We start from the raw sequence: 23,389 nt of genomic DNA, 5'->3' as shown, positions 1-23,389 counted from the left end.
TATTTTTATTTATTTTAAAATAAAGAAATGCAAAAACGAAACTTCGGTGTCTTCTTTGTCAAATCGTTTGTCATTAGATTTGTTTCACTTGGGATTTCTAAATGCAGCACCTTCAAATGCATTTAAAATAAATAAATACAAATATATAAAATAACATGTTTACAGTCAGAAGAGAGATATTCTGCCTCAAAGACGTGAGGTGGCTGAAAAAAAAGAAAGAAAGGAAAACGAGAGAATTCCTTCCTATGAAAAAGACTCGAGTCGGTTTGGCATGTGGTTGAATTCCCCAGCCCCCATTGCAGACTGCTACAGCCTCTAATAGAAAACATTCAGCTAAAACAAAAATAACGACCAATTGATTTTACCCCCTCCTCCCACCTCCCCGACCTACAGCATATAACATGGGGGACCCCTTCCACACACTGGGTAAGGCCAGGTTGGCCTGCACCATTGCTTTAACAGCCTGTATTGTAAAAACACTGCTGAGGTGCCCTTCCCCCACTGTTGATAATGAAAAGCAAAGTTGTGCGTTTTGCAACCAGTAAAGCTGCTGCTGTACAAGCAGACTGTGAAGAAGCACTCCCCTACACCTAAACCACTTTGTGTGGCTCTACAAAATCAGCACACTTGTTTTTAACAGGTCTTGCAGAATACTATATGCATGTTTACTGGTTTATTTTAGTTTGTACATGCATTGCTTTCTTGTTTGTATTCCTGCATTTAGCCGCTGTTATGCTGATCCCTTTTTTTTTCTCAGTCACTTCCTGCTCTCTCTCTCTCTTTCTCCCTCTCTCTGTCTCTGGTTCAGCCCTCCACCCCCTCTGCTTCTGTTATACTATCCCTCCACAGACCTGGTCTTTGGGTTGCTCCTGTGGATTCAGTCTTTACTGTTTCATTTATGACACAAATGTACCCCTAACACGACCAAGGTAACTGCTCTACTGTGGTTCGTTGTTGTTCAATGCATTTATTAATCCTGTAAGGGTTTCTTACCTAGGTGTCCTCTGTGCAATGTGAATTATAGAGAAAAAAAAAAAAAATGAAGTGTTTTCTTTTTTATTTTTTTTAAAATATGAAACATAAAAGCAGTATTCACCCACACACAACAACAGGACAATAAACTATAATATTGCCAACAATCTTAGAATATTACACATATATGCTTGTTATCTATGGGAGCTATAGTATTTATTTATTTATATATGTGTTTATTTGCATATATACAGTATGGCTTAGTCCCGTTTCATTTCTAGAGGTGTGTAGCTCAACATGTAACACTGGTGAACTTTTACTTTGTCAAACATGTCACCTCATTTCAAATTCGATTCCGCCGCCACTGCTTAACTGTGTTTTATATATATATATATTTTTTAAAAATGCTAACTCCATTCCCAGTCCCGCTCCGCCCTCTCTGTCGGGCTCTGCTCCGTGTTTTGCGTCTCTCAGTTTACCTCAGTAAAATGGCTGTCTCGCGGAGCCTCGTGCTGGTTTGATCAGTTTCTCTCGCTCAGTCTCGTTCTCTAACAGAAGCCCCCCCGTATTCCGTGTCGGTTAATTTCATTCCCGGGATTTTTATTTATTTTTTTTCAATAACTTTTAATTCGAATCGGAACCGGCATCGGAGTCCGGATTCGGTCCGGTGTTAGGGGGAATGAGCCGGGACACGGGTAAATTGTTATAAATAATTGTATTTATATTCAATGCTATTGAGTGTTTGATTGTGACTGACTCGCTGTGAAAGAGAGAGGGATCATGGCCGCTCAGGTCGCCAGCGCCGCCGCTCTGAACACCAGCCCGCCTTCCGAACTGAAAAAGGCGGATCGGGACCCACAGGAGGAGCCGGTACCGGGGGAGAAGCAGCAGGAAAATAAAGAACCGGGACCGGAGAGCGCATCGCCGGGTCAGAAAGAGCTGCAGGACGGGGCCGATGCTGGGAATGCAGGGGGAGGAGGGGATCCAGAGATGAAGAACGGCAACGGGAACCCGTCCAGGTTGAATAATAATAATAATCAGACTGATTCAGGGGCACCGGAAGGGAATAACCACCCCGCGATGGCACACCACCACTCGGCCGCTTTCCCCCCACCTCCTTACGGCTACAGCCAACACTACGGCCGGGCCCCTTTTCATCAACATGGCGGACAACAAAGCCCTGGTATGGCAGCTGCAGCGGGGCCGGCCGTGCAGCCAGGCGGCATGATGGACTCCTATCCGGCCAATTCGCACGATCACGGCTTCCCCAACCACCAGTTCAACAACTACAACCCATTCCCTAATCGGACTGCCTATACCGGGCAAGGGTACGCCATGAACTCCCCGCGAAACAACCAGCCTCCGGCGGCTGGGGGGCAGCCAGCCAAGCAACAGCCAGCGGGAGGAACTACAGCTATGGCTGCCTCTTACAATAATCAGAATCAGAGGTATAATATGGGAAACCCACAGCCCACCTCTACCCCGACTCTTAACCAGCTCCTCACTTCTCCTAGCTCGGCCAGGAGCTACCAGAACTATCCTCCCAGCGATTACAGCAACCAGGAAGGGGCGAACAAGGGACCAGCAGCAGACATGGGTAGCAGCAGCCAGTATGGTGGGGGCCACCAGGCTTGGCAACAAAGGACCCACCACCCATCGCCGATGAGCCCCGGGAGCACCGGCCAGCCACTAAGCAGAAATCAGGTAAACTCTCGTTTAACGCAGAGTGTTCCTTAGTTTGGAGCATTTTGAAGCCTGGGGTTTCTGTAATGGTGTAGAGTAGAACACATTGCAATGGACCTGCCATTGTCTCTCTCTCACAGACTCTCTAAAATGGCTGCCTCTTTGCTTTTTTCCCTATACCACCTTCTCTTACTGCATTTATCTCTCAAAAAACAGGCTCGTAAACGAGCGGAGCGGTCGTGTTTTCGAGCACCCTGGTAAGATTTGGAGGTTTGGGCTGTCTGGGTTACGAGAGGCAACTTTAGAGGGGTAAAAAACGACACCACAAGGCGTTTTTACATATGTTGTTTATCTGCAGGAAAAGGTGTCCCAAAACAAGGTAAAAATCGGTTAATTTCTGTATTGTGGCTTCACATTAGTAGGGGTTTGGCCCCATGGTAAACACCTGTGTCCAGACAGCAGGATTTAAATGACAGATTAACGCGTTTGTACTAATTACATTTGCATATTTGACTCCAATTATGTGAATTATTACCACAATTGCAGTGGGATTTGTAAATCTTCGTATTACTTGTAAAACCTTACAAATGAAGCAGAAGCAGTTGATGGTTTGTGTGTATATATAGGGCTGTAGTTGCTTTGTAGTTTTTTAACACTATATTTGCTGTTTGTGACCTCCCTTTTTTTTCTTTGGGGAGGTCTGTTTAGTTTGGCATCCCTGTATCCCGAGCTCTGGGTTCCCCTCTTCTCAGGCTGCTAGTAAACATTGGCCAGTGATTTGAGTAAGTGCAGATTGCTTTGGGATTTGAATTATGGAGGTAAAATCCTTCTGTCAAAGCCAGGAGACAGTTGGTCTTAGGTTGACATGCTAGCTCAGATCTGATTGGCTCCCCATCCTCTGCTCTTGGCCATTTATAATTGCATCTGATGTAATGCTGCCACAATCCCTGATTAGCTCATATACTTTTACACTCGGAAGATAACAAACACATTTTAACAACACATTACAATGTGCTTGCAAGCTGGGATGCAGCATCCCTTTTTATCTCTGTTTAACTAGCATCCAGTGAAGGAAAGTGCCAACATGTCATATTTGAAACACACTACAGGAGATTAGGCTGTAGTATAATTTTAAATATTCTACCAAGCCAAACATTAAATATTAAAAGCAGGGAGATTTAACAACTACAATTAAACAACCAAAAATCAATACGTTACTGTTACAAATTATATACATTACGGCCTGTTTAAGAAGTTTGTTAATTCACCCCAGTCTAACAAACAAGCCTGCATGATGAAAATGAATGCACCTCTGGGTTCACTATTACTGTCACAGGTCATAAACACGTTATCAGTGTTATGGGAGGTTTTAATTTTATTTTTTTTAAATCTGATAATGTGAACAAGCAATTAATTTACACAAAGTAGCATATGAGATAGATTTAAAACTAACTTTGTGCATTTAATCGATTCATCTTTTAATTAATTGACCCCCCCCCCCAATTCAGATATTCAAGTATTGATATGGTTTGTTAAATGCAGATTTTAATATTTTGACAGGGAAACATGTGGACTATTTCCCTTCCCAACAGTAAATCCACAATCACACATTCTGTTTCTTTGAGTCAGTGAGAGAGTGGACCTGTTCGCACTGATCAGGCCAGTACAGGTTGGTTTCAAGGGCTGGGGGCTTTCTTAATTTCAAGGGGGTCATTACAGCTCATTGACTAATGAGATCTCCTGGAACATTGCCCTTTTTAGGATAAAAACAATATATTTATCAAAGGTACAGTGTAGGTATGGCTTTCAACAGAACTGGATCAGTACATACAATCAACTAACACATGTTTTGCACAGACCGTGTGACACTAATGCAGTACTTTGTGTCATTTGTTTGTATGTGTGATACCTGAATACAAGAGTTACTGATGGTCTTGTTGCAAGGTTAACTGGTAATATTGTTTTAATGTGATCAGTACATTCATAGCAATGAATAATCACTATTTAGGAAAGGCTACATTCATATTCCTGATTGTATTTTTTAGCATCGACAGCCTAAATATACTGGGCTCTGTAGAATATCTACCCAATAGATTTTCCCAGTTCCTTCATTTTTTTTTTTTTTTTTTTTTTAAATAACAGTATGTTTTAGGATTCAGTTGGAAAAAATTGCATTTTCTAAATCTTCAGAAGATGGCACGTTTTTATTATGGATTTGGGTTGCTGGTATTCACGCAAAATAAAATACAATTTCAAATGCGTGTCAATTTTGTTAAGATGCTAGTCAGGTTTTTATATATTTTGAATATTTTTTTATTTAATATTAGATGTAATTATTTTTCTGAAATGTCATTACCTTACAGGTATTTAGTATCCTTTAGGTAATTGCTGAAACTCAACATCGAGGAACCTTCATTTTTAAATAGGGGGTCTATTCACATTTATATAAACAGGGATGGATGTCAATGCTACCACCATTTAACTATCAAATTAGTACCATACCTGGCCTTTTAGGGATGGAAATACGACTCCCATTGCGTAGCTGTTTCATCCATTCTTGGTTTTACTATGCGCTTAACAGCACTCCTGATCTTGTTACCACACTGTGGCTAATCCAAGCTCATAGTAAACCCTGGAATGGGTGAAACTGCTGTGCAATAGGAGTCTTATTTCCATCCCTGCAAACACACTGAATAGACTCTCACATGCTGTTGGAAATGCTGGTTTTTATAAAGTCCCCCTCTGATTTAAGCAATATTTTTAGATCCACCCTCTTCGGACCAATTGAATTCAGTGTCTTTTAACCAAGTTCATCTCAGTTGGCTAGTCTTAAAGCCGTGTTTTTCCCAAACTCTGGGTCACTACCTGCAGATCATGTGGATAACACGAATGTCCAGGTCAGTGAGCAGAACATTTCAATAGTAAACTTCACTGCTACTTCAAGCACAACACCCCTCGTTTTGATCCAAGCGATGAACTGAATCATATTATCCTATGAGGTCTGTAGACAATTGGAAAGGGATTAAGATCACATTTTAAACTCAAATAGGTAATTGATAGAAAGCAAAAAATCTTCTGTGATTGGATAATCCAGTTCTTGACGTTTTCTGTGAGCTTTTGAATGTTATTTACATGACGTCTTACTGGGTTTTTAGCACACGAATGTTTGTAGAGAATATGAAAGAAAGGCTGGTTTTGTTCAGGAAAATTGTGTATCGCATGATTAGACAGACTATTTTTATAAGATTTGAGTTAAAATCTCTAAATTGTTCTCTAAAGTTAAATCTAAATTGTGGGAGGCACACTGAATATCAGTGCAAGGGCATTGCTTCTTAAATTATACATACTGTGATACATACAAAAAGTGATCATTGAATGAGATTTGTGAAATAATAATGCATCTCACCTTGTTAAATATTGAAATAAAATATAGGACTTTCTGCTGTGTAATATGGTTAATAACTTAGATTGGTCAAGTGGATTTCAATTCAAATCTACCATTTAAGAAACTTAAGTTTGTAAGCATTTGCTTTTCTGTACATCCTGTTTTGGTAATGCTTACATTGTGGAGGTGTAGGAATCAAACATAATTGAGAATGGCTCTCTGAATTGTGGAGTAGCAGGATATGGGCTGCTCCTTGATAATGTAAAAGAGCAGGATGAATTGGGAGAAGCCTAAAAGTAGATGGCTATAGCTCTGCTAAAAAGTAACCAATGGGAAACTGGGGTATAAGATCTATTTCATTTTAGTTCCAGGTTTTAGTGGTACTTTAAACGTTTTGAGAAGTAAATTACAATTGAACATGTCTCATTTGAAAACGAAGTTTACTACACATGATGACCCATACGTTATTTTAAACACATAATCAATCTCAAAGCGTGTAGTGGCACGTTAAAACTGTACACCACTTGCAGAGTCTCACAGCATTTCTCTTTTCAACCTGTAAGTAAAGGGTGTTTCAAGTATTAGTTTTCACTGTTGAACTAACAGATCTGTATTGTGCAGTTCATATCTAGTATTCAATGGACCAGCTGGTTGATGAAACAGGAATTCCATGTTTGAGGGAGAGTGCACTTGATTTCCAGTCCATGTGTTTCCTGTAAATTGACCTTCAAGTGTAATTAATTTGTACGTCTGTGTTTTGAATTGCATTCTGTTTTTTAGGTTCATTGCATGAGCCATCACAACATCAGTTCTAGTGTTCCCCTTTGATGGCAGGTGCCCTGCAGTGACTGGTCATTTTGTTGGTATAGGAGTAGATCGAATCGGGTAACTGAGGATGGTTCTTGGGCATTTTTGTTGTATTTTATAGTAAAGCAGAGGTAAGTATTGACTTTCAAAATAAGGATTCCAGTGTTCTGCCTTGGCTGTCTGTGTCATAAAACGTAGTTTATGAAGTTACTCACTCATCCCAACTATTCTCTGTGTGTGTGTGTCTATATATACAGCTCTGGAAAAAATTGAGACCACTGCAAAATTATCAGTTTCTCTGGCTTTACTATTTATAGGTTTGTGTTTGGGTAAAATGAACATTTTTGTTTTATTCTATAAACTACTGACAACATTTCTCCCAAATTCCAAATAAAAATATTGTCATTTAGAGCATTTATTTGCAGAAAATGATAACTGGTCAAAATAACAAAAAAAATGCAGTGTTGTCAGAAAATAAGTTCATATTCATTTTTAAACAACACAATACTAATGTTTTAACTTAGGAAGAGTTCAGAAATCAATATTTGGTGGAATAACCCTGATTTTCAATCACAGCTTTCATGCGTCTTGGCATGCTCTCCACCAGTCTTTGATATTGATGTTGGGTGACTTTATGCCACTCCTGGCGCAAAAATTCAAACAACTCGGCTTTGTTTGATGGCTTGTGACCATCCATCTTCCTCATGATCACATTCCAGAGGTTTTCAGTGGGGTCAGGTCTGGAGATTGGGCTAGCCATGACAGTGTCTTGATCTGGTGGTCCTCCATCCACACCTTGATTGACATGGCTGTGTGGTCATGGAGCATTTTCCTGCTGGAAAAACCAATCCTCAGAGTTGGGGAACATTGTCAGAGCAGAAGGAAGCAAGTTTTTCTTCCTTTGTGTGTGTGTGTGTGTGGTGTGTGTGTGTGTGTGTGTGTGTATATATATATATATATATATATATATATATATATATATATATATATATATATATATATATATATATATATATTGGAAAGGGATTAAGATCACCTTTTAAACTCAAATAGGTAATTGGTAGAAACCATTGCATGCTGCAGCAGTTTGATCCATTCCTAGTTTTACTGCGTGTTTAGTAAGCCAGACCTGAGCTTGTTACCTGTACACTGTGGCTAATCAAGCATGTATTAAAACCTGGAATGAACGAAACTGCTATGCAATAGGAGTCTCATTTCCATACCTGTGTGTGTATTTATATGTATGCAATTTTTATGTTAAGTTATTTGCACATTTCTTACTTGATGTTTAACATTTAATTTATTTAAAATGTGCAGCAGCCCACAGTAAATTAACCAAGTTGTGGTGTACTGGACGTGTTTGGATTAGTTTAAGTTTTTTTTTTTTTTTTTTGTTTTGAAATATGAAAGTTTACACACTCCCTTAATAAATTGTTTGACACTGAACATTACCGTTAGAGATTCCAGGGCATCTTAACCTGTTCACGGAGGAATTCCTGTGCATAAAACACATACTGATTAATTGCGTTGGAGTCCAGTCTTTGTTTTCAAGGTTTCTAAAGTTATTTAGTGTGTGTGTATCTATCTTGTATCTCATTATATATAATGAGATACACACATATATATATATATATATATATATATATATATATATATATATATATATATATATATATATATATATATATATATATATATGAATCCTCATTTTGCTCACTTTAAGCAGCCCAAATAAATCTGTACTTAAACATATCTCTACAACAGACACCCCTTTTATTCTTTTTATTCACTGTTTTGGTAGATTGCTACTTGGTGTTGACTTTGGCGGCAAACAGACGAGTAAGAGTTTGCAAAGGGTCTGTATGTATTCTTGAAACATTTAGTAATTATCAGGTGCATAACTGGAGGTAAGCATTGCATAGCCTTGCAGTTCTGCAGTCCACCTGATAAGAATCTGGAAATATCCATGCAGATTACAATTAAATCTGATACTAACCCTCCATGAAAAGATGCTCTTTACTAATGTCATTATTTTACTTTGCATTTTTGCCACGATGAGCCGTTTTGAATTGCATAATATGTAAGCTATAAAATTCCATTGCAGAACACATTCATGGTAGATTCAGAGTCTACAACCCAGACCTTAGTGATCAATTGTATGCGGCCAACTGGAGAACAGAGCTTCTGTTAATGTTTTTTTTTTTCCCTGACTTCTCTCTCAAAGGGATCCTCTTGATCTGAAGAGGCTCTCCTCTGATCTTGGAGAGGGACATTAATCTCATAATTAGTTCAGTGTCTTTTAAGTGAGTCTTGGTGAAGTCTAGTGTTTATGAATGTCTTCAGTACACTTTGTCTCAGCCCACCCACGACTTTGGTGCCTGATCTCTGGTTTAAAGAATGGCTGGTCTAGTTAGTGTGTATTGTGTCGTGAAGTAACAACATTTTAATCAAATAACAATGTTTTTTCTTTTGCGCTTACTACCTTTAGTTGTATTCCTGTGCTGTCGTTACAGCTGAGATTTGCTGTTCAGGAATATCAAGTTTACTGGCTACGAGCTTCAGTTTAGTTTACGACTGGGCAGCTGAAGTGGACCAAATTCTATGGAGGCGTTTCCACCATTTGTGATTTGAACCACAAACTTGAAAGTGTCTGAGTCAAAACCACACATTGACCCTTGACCTAATTTCTTTCCATGTGACAGATGACCTAGTAAAATGATGTTATCATTTAAAAGGATTTAAAGAATTGCTTTAAAGTCAGTGATGTAAGCGTTCATCTAACCCCCCTGATATTACCCTGCTTAATGTTGGCTCATTTATAAGACCTTCAAACTGAAATCTGAGATCAGCCTTGAAATTCACTGTGTCGTTCATTTGATTTGTTAGATTCAGTTTATTTCGGCTGTAACGCTTGCTGAATGGGAGAGCAGGTTCCTAGATTAGGCTTCTTTATGTGAATTTGGCATAGTTTCCATTAAGGGTAAGTGTAAGCGCTACAGTTTAGTTACTGCAGTACTTTCTTGCTACTTTGTGCTGGTCAAGACTAGGACACTACCCTTGCAGTAGGAAAATTGCTTTATAAAAATGTTGGGTTGGGTTGAGTTAGCTGGGTCATCAAGTCCTGTGGAAATGCAACTCCTCTTAAAGGCATCAGCAGTTTAAGTGTGATCAGAATGAGTGCTTTGACAGGGGTGACACAAGAGTGGAGAGTGCTGTTATTTGCAAGGGAGAACTCCACGTAACCCAGACCCTTGGCCTAGTTACATTCAGTTTCTTGCATAAAATAAAAAAGAACACAGCGGTCTGTGTTGGCTGTAGTGTGGCTTCAGGGGGGAATCTGTTCAGGTTCATGGCTCTCTAGGCTAGCAGTGTTGTAAAACAGGACAGGATGGGGGCAGGTCAAGACTGCAACACGGCCGTCTACTCTGGAAGTAAGCAGCAATTACTCGTCTGCTTTCAATTTATGTGTCTTGGGAACGGTCTACAAAAAGTAGGTTTTCAGTGCTGTCGGTCTGTTTCCTGGTAATTAGACCATTGACCACCAGTGTCGTCTCACTGGTAGCCTTTGACAAGTAACTAACTTAAACTGTAGAATCACATTTTAGAAACCGTTCAAGTGTTTATATAATCTGCAGTGAATTGAAGTGAACTAAACATATGCAAATTCAACAAAGCACAGCCAACTTGTGCTATAAAGTAAAATTAACATTCAAAAGCCGTTTCCATTAAGTCCAATAAAGATTTTACTAAATTAAATGGTTCAAGCCACTTTCTGAATGAATTTAGCGACAGATATTTCTAATTAATTTCAATGTTTAGCGAATGGCTAACCCTTCAGTTTAGCATGTTGAACACAATACCTAATCAACGAAAACAAATGACCTGCAAATGATTTTAGAGATTGATATCTGGGGAACCGTTTCGGGGTAGCAAACTACACTGATTCCCCATTTCCATGTGATACTGGGATGGAGTGTGAAGAGTCTGAAATCCAACAGCCCCAGATTGCATGGTGGCTCGATGGAGGAAATTACCTAATGAGCTTCCAGTGCAAAGGATGTTTTAGCAGAGATAGTAATTAATGATACTATTAGGGAAAGGTTGCTGATTTATAAATGTCAGTTATACTGAAGTATGGTTAACCTTTAGCTGACGTGCAGTAATGTATCTCCAGTTGGGGTCTCAATTACACATTGTAATAAACAGTCAATAGATATGCAGGTTGCGTGTGAGTATTCATTGGCTTTTAGACTGCCATTGCAATTTTGTGTTCATATTCCACATGTGTGTTCAGCATGTAGTTCTGGGTCGTTTTCCTATTGACTTTTTATTAATGTGTAAATGGCCAAGAAGATAGTAGGAAAATAACATCTGGATTGATTTTTGGATCAAAATGAGTGGGACCAGAATGGGGGCTTTGTCGTGCAGATTTGATTATTTGTAGATGTAAAATAAAAGCCTAGATTCAGTTTAGTTGTAATGTCTTAAAAGCAGGATTTTCAAAAAAGTTACACATGTAGTGTACCAGGTAAAGGGACTGTATTGGCCACACTAACACTTGCATGACCTCCCTGTGTTCATGTGCAGTCTGTTCTCTCCTAGTTGCCTTTCCAGCATTTTGTTCACTTCATGGAAACAAGGAGTTTATTAGAATTTTTTTGCTCCTTAATGAATTGAGGTTAGTCATGCAGATATTTGAATAATGTTCAGTAGATTTCCAACAATATTGGGTTGCTTGTTTTTATGCGAGTTGTTTGCTGTCATCTCTAAATACTTCATTTTTGTTTTTTTAGACTGATCAAAACAAACATGAACAGTGACAGCTCAATTTCTCTGCACTGTATCACAAATAAAGATGTCATTCATTTTTCTTCAGAAGTCTCAGACAGTTTGCATCTTTAACTGATTTTCATAGACTTTAATGCCTAGATTTCCCTTGGAAAATGCATGTATTGTTACATGTTTAACAGTTATCAAAATTGAGTTTTGTGGGTCAGAGTACAGCACCATTTTTAATTTGTGACAGACTGCCGAAGATCTTTCAGCCAATCGGGATCCACATTTCGCTACTGTGTTCCACGACACATCACGGAGACACCCTATTCATGACATCAACCGTGCCCCTTGAAGTTTACCATTCTCCAGGTTGGCACAGCTGACATGCTTCAAACAAGTCATACCAGAGACGCCTATCGGAATTTAATTAAACTGCAAAGTCCATTCAAAACTGTGACGTCAGTTGGCCTTGTACCTGTGCCACTTAATATAGTGATACTGATTTTCCACAATCGGGCGGAAGTGTTGTGTGTTCTCCTCACAACTCCAGTTTTCTGTGTGTGTGTTTTTTTTTTGTTTGTTTTTGCACAGCACCCAGCGAAGTTGCGTTGATTCATCATGTGACTTCGCTCACGTGTCTCTACTGAAACAAATTGGCGACTGCACCACCGAAGAAAATAAAAGAGCAGCGTTTCAGCAAAAGACAGAGCTAAAACATTTTCAGATTGTCTAGGTGAGGGTGGTGGGATACTATTCTGCAAATTTTGTTGTCGTTCGATTGATTGCGTATGAGTCAATACCATTAGATCGTATTGCCAGTTGTACATTCCTTAGAGGAAATTGATCGCTTTACTGTGTAAAGAATGAGAGGATCCATTATGCACTATTTAAATTACAATCTGGTGATACACAGCAGTGAACCTGTGTAGCAATGAGTCGCTCAACACACTTATGTATCGAAGTGTCCTGGTTGTTGTAATGCCAGTAAAATGCTTAAGTTAATTGTGGAGTCCTGCAAGTAGGATTACTCTTGCATGACATTGCTGGACTGTTACTTTTAACTAGTTCATATTTATTATTATTGTAATGCCAGCAATAAGGTAAACAGGTCTTTTCAAAACACCTTTATTTGTAGTAGGGCTGTAACAAAGGGTACATTCTGACCCTTGAAGGTTCTGAACACGTTACCGAAGGAAGGTTTGGTGCTTAGTCGCATAATTTACTGGTGATGTCACCATATGTGCTAGCTTATAGTTGATTGAAAATCCTATTCTTACAAGTAATCAATTTAAATAGACTAAAACATTCACGCAGTTTAAAAATGTTATATAGTACAGTAATCATGGTTTTTATCATTAAAAAAATACATGTTTCTGTACACGTAGTTGATGCTGCTTTCAATATATACAGTAAGCTTGCATTGCAGCAGTGCCTTATTGCTGCTAATTAAAAGAACTGCAGCTGTCTTTTGAACTTTATTAATAAAGCTGTATATAACAGGTTTATTGGACTGGGTGTGGGTTATATCTGCACTTGCAGCTCGTAAACAGACCTCTGCTTTCAGTCTTGGGCTGTTCACTTCTACTCATGCCGATATTACCCACATGCACAGACGTTCGCTGTCCTGTAACCCTATCAAATAAGCATTAGTTTTAATCCTTAGCGGTCCATTTATTTAGCGCTTGTCAGGTGCGTCAGGTCCTATTCATTTTACACTCGCGGTTTCAATTTTTTTCCCCCCCAGAGTAAAACGGGTTTAAAAAAAAATACTGCATAGCAAAAGGACACTTGGTACTGTATCTCCAGCTAAGCCCCACCCCTTGTTTGCTGTATTTTTCACATACCAATACACATAGCCCCTGTACCACAAAGGTTATATGGAGTCTACGGACACAAAGAAAGAAGATAGCTGCTTCCGCATCTAGCGCTCAAGGAATATTACGGATATTTGCACGGCATTTTGAGACGTTTCAGTAATAAAATAATGATTGGATCGCATTATTGGAGTTTTAATGATAAAATGAGTGATCAGGAGATATTTGATTATCTGAGTAAATGCAGTTCTTCCTGTTTTTGTCACAGACCTTTGCAACTTCTAAACTTGTGTTCTGTGCTTGTTGACATCATGAGTTCAGGGATGATTGGATCATTTCTGTTGGAAAAGACTTGATGGTTTTTAAACTTTAAATGAAGTTAGCTCAAGTGAAAGTTGACAGCTTAATGGTTTGAGTTTAGGGTTTTATGCATCTAATACTATTCCAGATTAGATCTTTTTTGGAAATGTTGGTGTGCAAAATTTATATAATAAAAATTATAAAATATATAATATTTGGGCCCACTATTAATAAGTAGTGATCACTAAACTTGTTTGTCTTTTTTAATGGCATGTTTTATGTGCTGTACTTGATTTGCTCTTAGGGCAAGTGGGTTGTCTGCAGTCATCTTCGAGTGAACGTTACCATCTCACCTCGCATTCAGATGGGAATTTTAAAAATGAACACCATGCTTTATCCATGTGTAGTCTTTTTGTGGTGGAAACAGAAATCTACGGTTTTACTACTTGTTTTGGGAAAAGCTTTTGTCTTTTCAACCCTGCAGATTTGAAAAACAGGTTTTAAATATAGTTAAGTTGGAGCAATAATCGATTATTGTGGTGTTACCGATTTTAACATTTTTTGCATTGATAATTGTATTATGGTAAAAAATGATTATCGATAATGATATTGTCCGTTACCCAATATGAGCAGAGAAGTTCAAACATAACATTAAGTTATGGAAAATGTAGCGAGGCTCAACCCGAAACACAGTGAAATTATAAATGCCGTTGCTTATGTGCAAGGATATGCAGCTGCAAGTTAAAATGTAAGTGAAATTATTGATGCTCGCTTTAACTTTAAGTCTCTGTTTAATTTTGATCCTAAATTTTGCACTGGCAAAGCAGGACTGGCTTTCTACACAAAAACACATTTATTGGTACTTGTAAAATAAAAATATATAGCTCACTTTAAATTTCTGTAGGAAAGTGGACTGTTTGCCTATTTGTCGTGTTTACAGTTTAGCATGCATTAAATGTAATTGCAATTATCATGTAGAAAAAAAACCTTATGACAAATGTTTATTGCCTCAACTTCCTTTTTCTGTTTCTTTATTTTAAATTAGACATGCGTACTGTAAATACTGTACCATTTTTTAAAACAAATTACGTTGCAGCAGACAGCTTGTTTTTCTTCCAGTCGTGTAGCTCAGTTAGATGATTATAAATAGAAACACTTTTGGCTAGAGTATTTTTGAATCGCAATTTAGAATTTGTATGAACTGGAAAGCATTTTTTAAACACTTTAATGGGTAGCCTATATTTTGAAAAGCTGTCACACAAACAAATTTGATTGTATTAGTTTTGCATACTTGTAAGCAGCCATTGTTTCATGAAGTACAGCGCTAAATTTGATCAATTCGAAGAAACTTTACATATTCAGTCGGTAATCATGATTATTGGGATAATTTACATCCGATAATCGATAACTGAAAGTGTCATTGTCGACCAGCAAATATAGTAGATTGTGATTTGAGACTCCTGCTTGCTTTACTTGCATACGGGTCAGGGATGGAATTAAGGCTCTTATTGCATCGCAGTTTGATCCATTCCAGGTTTTACTAAGTTTAACGAGACACACCTGAGCTTGTTGCCTATATTCAGTGGCTCATCAAGCTTGTATTAAAACTTGGAATGGGTGAAACTACTAAGCAATGGTAGTCATCCCTCCTGGTTGTCATTGTGCTGGTTGCATTACAATACCTGTTTTAAGTGACGAGCTTCTCGGCACAAGTTGAAAGTCAAAACTTAGGACACAGTTTTTCTAGTTTGATCAGACTGAATACTTTAAACAAATTTAAACAATACGCTAAGCAATTCTGTATTTTGTGGATGAACAGTTGCATATATTGTGTAATAAATCCCTCTAGTATGCATTTACTGTTAATTCCTAAAATATATATATTTAATATATATATGCGTGTGTGTGTGTGTGTGTGTGTATATATATATATATATATATATATATATATATATATATATATATATATATATATATATATATATCAATAAAATTAAATGGAAGCCTCTGGCAGTTATACCAGGGCAAGAGGTCATTAGCTTAAACCTAATTTGTGCGTTTCTTTTAAATTGCCCTTCAAATCCCTTGCTTGATTAGTAATTTTGAAAAGCATAATTAAATGATAATTTATCTGTGCTGTCTTGTCTTCTCTGGTGAAGGTAAATGACGTGCAGTTTCTTTTTTGGTGTTTTTAAACCCTTTCAAGAAGGTTAATGGCTCTTTGCTTCCAGAAGGGGAAAAATATGCAAACCTGCTCATAACCACCACTAAAGGGACTCTTGAAATGGTCCTTTAAAAAGGAAACGCACAGGGATATCCAGACAGATCTGAAATTAGTATGTTCTGTGGTTAATGTTGGTAAAATCCCCAATCCGATTTCACCTAATCCTAAGAGTGCAACTGCCCAGCCAAAATCGACCACTTCCTGCAAGTGGGATTAAAACTGTTCGTGCTTTGGACCTTTTTATACCTCATTTTCCACTGGCATAGGCAGAGAAAATTCAGCATCATTTTCATTTCCAGACTGGGGCACAAAAGTGCCAGCAAATTTGCAATGCTGTTCAATTCAGTTTATGGGAAAAAGCCACCAGCATTGACGAAATACATAATAAAGATCACTGTTTGTGATACGTGTACTTTTGCAAGAGGCAGCAGTGAAGGTATAGTTCTGGTATTGCTTCAACTTGTGATTGAAATGGGAATCAATAACAGAAAGCCTATGGACATCTAATTGAGTGTCTCCTGAGTTTTCTTTCCTGTAATCAAGTTTAACTTGGACGAACTTCTGTCCAATTACAATGTTGGATCTACTGGTGAGACAGTAGACTGACAGTAGTTGAATTCCAAATGTTTAGTCCAAAGTGTCAATTCTTTCATATCAAACAACTTGTGCTGGTTGGAATGGGAATTTTAAAATGTTTAAATACATTCGAATACTATATTGATTCAGTGTGAAACCTTGTAAATGGTAACCCATGAAACGATCGATCTAATATTAGCGTCTTAAAATAGACAGAAAAAAGGTGCGAGATTGATACAGAGTTCGTCTGGGCAAGTTGTTTTAATCACAAGCTCACTGTCATTTCTTGTCTAAAACGATGCTTTGATGCTTCACTGCCTTGTAGTCCCGAATCTCTTTGATTCAAGACCAGTGGCTTTGCCACCAGCAGCCAAGGCTACTTTCATGTGGCCAGATTTGCTCCAAGAAGTCACGAGGCAAACCTTTGAAATAAAATTCTTATCAGATATTAGGTTATGCATGCAGAAAATGTCAACATTTTACACTTGCGCAATTCTGGTGGTAATATTTTCTCAATTGGAATAACCTTTACTCTCAACAGCGTGACATTTTAGAATTTATTTAATCCGAATTACCGAATCGCCAGCCCCCTTTTTATTTATTGTGGTTCATTCAGCCAGTGGTACTTATCTGAAGTTCGTCTCTCCTTTGGGGGTGGGGAATTCCATTTAAAAAGACCTTTCTGCAGTCTGAGCCATGCACACGCACAAAGCCACCCTGTCAGTAATTCAGTTACTAAAATTCTCAAACCACGCAGTCTTTGAGGCACAATCTGTTTATCTACTGTTTCAGTAGTCTTGAGGGGGCTGGAATAATTGCAGCATGCTGGCCAGTTTAACAAGGATCACATCGAAAACATTCTGGGGGAATACTCTAATCATTTACCTGTAGAGCCGTTATTAGCAGCCAGGCTGCTGTTATTTCAGTGGTGTCAGCAGGATTGTTGAGCTTGGTTCCTGTTCCTAGTGCTTTCCACACATCGTGGGGGGAGTGTGTGCATGTGAATGAGTATTTTGTTATTGATGCGGTGCTGTTGAGCCTGTGGCACTTTGTGTACTTTTGTAGGTAGAGGGATAGCCTGTCTTTGATTCGCTTAGCCAGGACTTCCTTTACAATTGGATTTGTGAAGGAAAGCAGCAGCAGCAGCAGCAAGGGCAGTGTGAGGCTTCCCTTTGACTGGGGTAATTGGCTGTTTCTCTAGGTTATAAAGGATTGTTTTGATGAATGGAAGCGTGTCATTCTGAGGCTGGGCTCCATCAAGAACAGGGCGTCCTCATTTTATATCGTTTTAAACTAAGTGAATCCTCTAATATGTAATTTGGTCAGGGTTGGGATAAAAATGCATGTGACACCTCTATTTTTAATTTATTTTACAAATATATCTCAAACCTCTTCCAAATGTGGCGACTGTTGGTATAGAGATTGCACGAAAGCTGTTAATCTTTTTTAAACTTGTCTTGGAATTTAAAAAAATGTACACATTTGCAATAAAAGTACACTTAATGGTATTTTGATTTTGTTTTCACATACAGTATTAAATTGCAGTGGGAAGTGATTTAACTTTTAGAGATCAATGCAAGATCCTCACAAAACAGGATGTTTTCAATTCAACTTCTGGTAAAATACTAAATTCATTGACCATTCAATTGTTAAACCTTTCCAGCCTTTTTAAGGTTGAAATCCAGGTCTTCATCGTAGGATAAGGTAGTGAAAGCAATCTATGGAGATTGTATATCAATCTATCTATTTTATTTAGCCCCTTTCATAGTCCCCCTGGCAAGAAAATGTGTGATAAACAATCATTTACACAAGTTTTACCTGTTTAACCTATGAAACAGATCTTCAGCTTCCAGTGAAATCAGATGGTTTTACTTGACAGGCAAGAAAAATGCCAGCTGTCTTCCCTCTGTTATTGAAGTTGTTCTGTTAAGGCATTCGATTTGCATTAATACATACCAAGCATGATTTTGTTGCAGCTATAATTCGATTTTGGGTTTTGCAACATTGAGAATCTGTTCATGCGCTAGTACTCTTTCAATAGCACATTGGTCAAGCTGTGCGCTTGTTAATGTACCGCAACAGATTGCACACTTAACATAGAGGCACTGAGGTCTAAAGGGAGGCTGTATATATAATATTGACTAAGCAACAAATGTTACTCCATGTGGTTTGACTGTCCTGGCTTCCCATAGTGGGGGCAATACAAATTCTTGGTGATGTACCTGAAATCAGCTCCAAACAAAGTGTGTTGCTTCACATTTTGCTCTTGGTGAATTTTCAAGGGAAAGACTGTAAAAATAGCTGAATCCAGAAAATTAAATTGAGCAGATATTTTATTAGAACCGTTCCCAGTAGTCAAGGCGCTTCAGTGAGAAATGAGTAGTTAACATAGATGCAACCCTTCACCAGTTTCCCCTCTTTTTTTTTTTTTTTTCCTCCTGTGATCTGTTGACCCAGTTATGTTTACACTACAACAGTTTTCACTACAAGATGAATTGTTGTTAATGGTCGATATTAATCTTGCATTTTAGCAATTTGCAATCTGTTCATTGCAACTGTAATTCAAGAATTACATTTCCATTACCAGTGTGTGTAAGAAAGGTTGGAGGGTTTTGTTTGGCCAAGCTCTCGCTTTCTCTCTCTCTGTGTGGCTGTCTGCATTGAAACAAATCAGCCTTTCTTGTTTGATTGCTTCTTTGCTGGTTGAACAATAGTCTGAGCTCTCTCTGTGCCATGTGTTGGGTCACATGGGCAGCCGTTGTTTATCGTCTGTCCCTAGTCCATCTGTTTGATTCAGCGCTATCGCTGCTATCAGGCACTGCTCCAAGTCTCCCCCTCCCTACGCCCCCCTCCCCCAGACAGCAGCCCGCCCTGCCGTGAGACATTCCAAACAGCACAACCTTTTCTGCCAAGAGTGCTTTGGCTTTCTTTTATGCAGATTAGCCATGTGCTTTTTTTAATGTGTTTAACAGGAAAGAGGTTTTCCTCCAGCCATTGATTAGATGACTGGGCCCTACTGCTGTGCAAAGTGGAAGGTTTGCATATATACATGGATGGGAGTACAGATCGAATAAATATGTATTAATTTTTTGGCATTCAGATTTTTATAAGCCTGAGTAATTGAACTGTTCTAGCTTTTAAAGGTATAATGATTTCATGGTTTTGAATGGCAGGCCAATCAAAGCCTGGAATTTTAGCCCTCTTTAAAAGAAGACTCAGACCTGTTGTTGCTTGTTCTTATCAATTTTGTTAAATAGATGAATGCACGGAATAGCCAGTTAGTGTGCTGCTAGTTGTGACTGACTGTTTGATTTAGGTCATTTAAAATTCCTGCACTGACCCGATGCTATAAGATGCACCAGTTTGTTTTTGTGATCATAGGGTCAGGTGTGTGTTTTGTTTGTCCTGTTCTGTTGCTGACCTTTGGGCTCAGTAAATCCATATTTAGGAACAAGCGTACTTTCTCATCTTGTTTTATAAACTTGACAGTCACTTCAACATTCTGCAAATGAATGTTCATGTCTTTGAATCATTTTGCTTGGCTCTGTAGTGTTAAAAGAATAGCTTGGAGACCAGTGCAGACTATATTGCTAAATGACTGCCTTTGGAAAGGTGTAGTAATCAGACCTCGGGTCAATTACGTTGTAATTCTGTAACTGCATTTACATTGCCATTGTAATGATGCCATCAATTACACTCCTTTCCAGAGCCATGATGGGTTTGCATCGAGCAGTTATTATTCTTTTTCAACCACTTTGTGACCCCATTTGTTTGAGGAACAAAGTTCTGTATGTTTCTGTGTTTGTACCTGTGATTATTTCTTGGTTATATAGGATAGAGCACACTTCTTACACACACACATAATTGCATGAGATGTAAAGTCAGGCCAGCGAAAGAGGCTGGATGCTGAGTGGAGGCAGTCAACACTGGTCTGCAGCCACAAGATAGAGGAAGAGACACTTGGGTGCAATAGCTCTGTAGAAGGAAGAACAAATCACTGAACTTGCAACACAGCAACAGTTGTGCTTACAGTGAAAAAGAGTACTCCTTTCAGGATGTGAAACTGCTCATACAGTAAAACAAGGAAACGCTCATCCCTGTAACTGAATTAATGTAGTACAATTATGGAATGGATAGAGTATAGTCATTCGAAGTTCTTAAGTGAGGTGTTTAATATGTGAAGTGCTGTCCTCAATCCTGGTCCAATCCTCCTAAGTGAAGCATTGATTTTCTAGATATCCACTGCTGTCATTGAATCAGAAGCCATTCTAGATCAGAATCTGTACCCCTAAAAGCTGCATTTCACATGCTTTCACAGTATTGAAGTGACAGTGGGATTTGACTGTATAAACGCATCAGCAATCCTGGCCCAATACAGTATGCCATCCTGTACATTAGATTCTGTGAGCCAGGACTTAATGTCCTGTATTGTAGCTTTTAAATCCTGGATTATGAGTGGTTAACAATTGCAAACTGGTCATTCATGCATTTTCAACCACTTCTAGTAATCCCAACTGTTTTGCAAAAAGTGTTATATAGTATGTTTCTGTATTTGTACCTGTGATTTATTGCTTGCTTATTTATATTTAATGTGTGTAGTTTGGTACTTTTTTAGTGTAATTACTGCAGAATTGTGACTAATTGTAATTTAACAATAGCATTGTAATTGAAACTTCAGCAAACAGTTCTGCTTGAATTGTAATACTGCTTTCTGTATAGCAGAGCTGATGTGTTTTTAGCAGTCCATTGAAATACCAAACTTTGTAGCATGGTGCCTTTCTTTCACCTGAATACCAACATTATTTAACAGCTGCCCCATAACTCATTTTAATAATTTTTAAAATAGAGCAGAATCTTGAACATGCTGTCCGAGTGGTAGGATTCCCTATGCTGGTTAAGGCAGGAGCCCATTGAAGGCTTCACTTGGTTTTGTTCCTGGTCGCAGTACAATGAACGGTTCCTCCAGGGTAATGAGGACTGCCCTCCTATCTGCTATTGATCCGTTTCACCAGGAGGAGGAAAGGGCAGAAACGGGGTGGGGGGGGGGGCTGGATTGAAAAGCTGGAGTGGAGTGTCTAATACAAGGTCTTTATTCTACCCAGGTCAATGTCACCATACTCCATAGCCCTACTCCTCCCTCCCTCCCTCTCCATATACTACTGGTGTCATTCATTCTGTGCCAAGATTGCTTTATTAAAAAAAAAAAAAAAAAAAAACTCCTTTGGCCCTGGTTCAAACAGGCGTACAGCTGGGATGTGTTAAATTTTCGGCAGACTGCCCTCAATTTGAGATGAGCTATAAATAGCACTGTTGTCAACTTCCTTAACTAAAGCTGAGCGAGGTAAAATTCAGGTTAATAACCGTGGGAAGCAATTCAACTTTTGTCTTGAAAGTGAGGCATTGGCTTTTGGATTCTGAAGTGCCATCCACCGTTGGGGAATGGAAGCGGGGGGCCAGAAACCTGATCCAGCCCCCCTTTACCCAAATGATTGTTCAGGATAACCCAGCAGACAAGGGGATCAGCTGCTCTTCTGTGTAGCGCACACAGGGAGACCAGGGGCAGCACGCTTTGGTGTGAAGACCAGTGCAAGGGCAGGGTAGGGATTGCTGTAGTGTGGAACACATGAGGCTTACGCATCTAGTCGTTCATTCTCTCTGGGACTTCTTCAGTACATTTTGAGACCTTGGCTTTACCGTAGTTGATTCGATACTGAAAGGAGTCAGACTATACACCACCTAGTGTGCTTTGAAAAGGCTTATTTTTGGGTTTGTTTGTAATTTTATTGGGATGTGGTATTAACAGGTATATGTGTAGCATATTTGCTCCTCCAGATTGGCTATAGGTAATGAACTTGCTTCTAACCGGACTGAAGTTAATTTGCGTTGTCAACAGTGAAATAGAAAATGAACCAGTCCTCGCCTGTCTGAAGTTTCCCAGTGAACTGTTCAATGTGTTTGACAACAACTGTGTTACTTTTTTTTTTCTCTTATTTTAAACTGGACTAGAATGGATTACAAAAAAAGTTAATGTTCTAATTCCTGCTTGTATAGCATGTGTAGTGGGTCTTCATATATATATATATATATATATATATATATATATATATATATATATATATATATATATATATATATATATATATATATATATATATATATATATAATATAATTTTTTTTTTTTTTTTTTTCTAGCCTTCAAGCCCGATGGACCAGATGGGGAAGATGAGAGGCCAGCCGTACCCCGGGGCATATTCCCAGCAGGGGCCTCCCCCAGGGCCGCAGCAGGGGGCCTCGTACCCGGGACAGGGCTATGGACCCCCCACCCCCCAACGCTACCCAATGAGCATGCATGGCCGCACCCCAGGAAGCATGGGGGCTATGCAGTATGGACAGCAGGTGAGGTCTTGTGATCCTTACCAGAGTTGCTGTCAACGCTGCTCATTTGAAAAAACAGCGAAATGATGTGAAACCGCCGTGCTATCTCCCCCAACATGTAACTAGTTTAGGGGCTCCTAACCGAGGCTTCTAAACCTCTTGGATTTCAATAGCACAATCACTTCAATGGAGTGGTTCTCTGGTCTATGTTTAGTGCTAAACATGGTTCAGTCTACCCAAGGTAACATTAGAGACTTGTTTAGCCTCCTGTTCTGTTTTAGGTTTAGTTTTTCAGATTGAGTTGGACTGGGCATTTGTCGTGCCACGGTGAGAGCAATTCATTTCCAGTGTGGCAAGTATTCGGATCCCCTGTTCCCTAGAAAGAGAATTTATAACGACCCAATACCAGCTGCACAGGAAAATACTAGGAAACCTGAACTAACTGGTAGATGATTGGGGGCTTATTCAAAGTGGCC

At 38.9% G+C, this 23,389-nt stretch overlaps 1 protein-coding gene across 1 annotated transcript in view; it reads left to right on the top strand.

Moving 5' to 3' along the window:
• Positions 1–1,457: 1,457 nt before the first annotated feature.
• LOC121308302 (AT-rich interactive domain-containing protein 1A-like) overlaps positions 1,458–23,389 on the top strand; it is a 56,214-nt gene continuing 34,282 nt past the window's right edge. Inside the window, exons 1-2 of the mRNA XM_041240628.1 lie at positions 1,458–2,676; positions 22,731–22,934. Coding sequence (XP_041096562.1) covers positions 1,753–2,676; positions 22,731–22,934 — 1,128 coding nt within the window. The 5' untranslated portion in view covers positions 1,458–1,752. The remainder of the gene's footprint in view (positions 2,677–22,730; positions 22,935–23,389) is intronic.

This window comes from Polyodon spathula, unplaced genomic scaffold (assembly GCF_017654505.1).
Source record: "Polyodon spathula isolate WHYD16114869_AA unplaced genomic scaffold, ASM1765450v1 scaffolds_633, whole genome shotgun sequence".
Taxonomy (NCBI): Eukaryota; Metazoa; Chordata; class Actinopteri; order Acipenseriformes; family Polyodontidae; genus Polyodon; species Polyodon spathula.
Note: the sequence above shows the minus strand (reverse complement) of the source record. Positions and strands in the feature narration are given on the sequence as shown.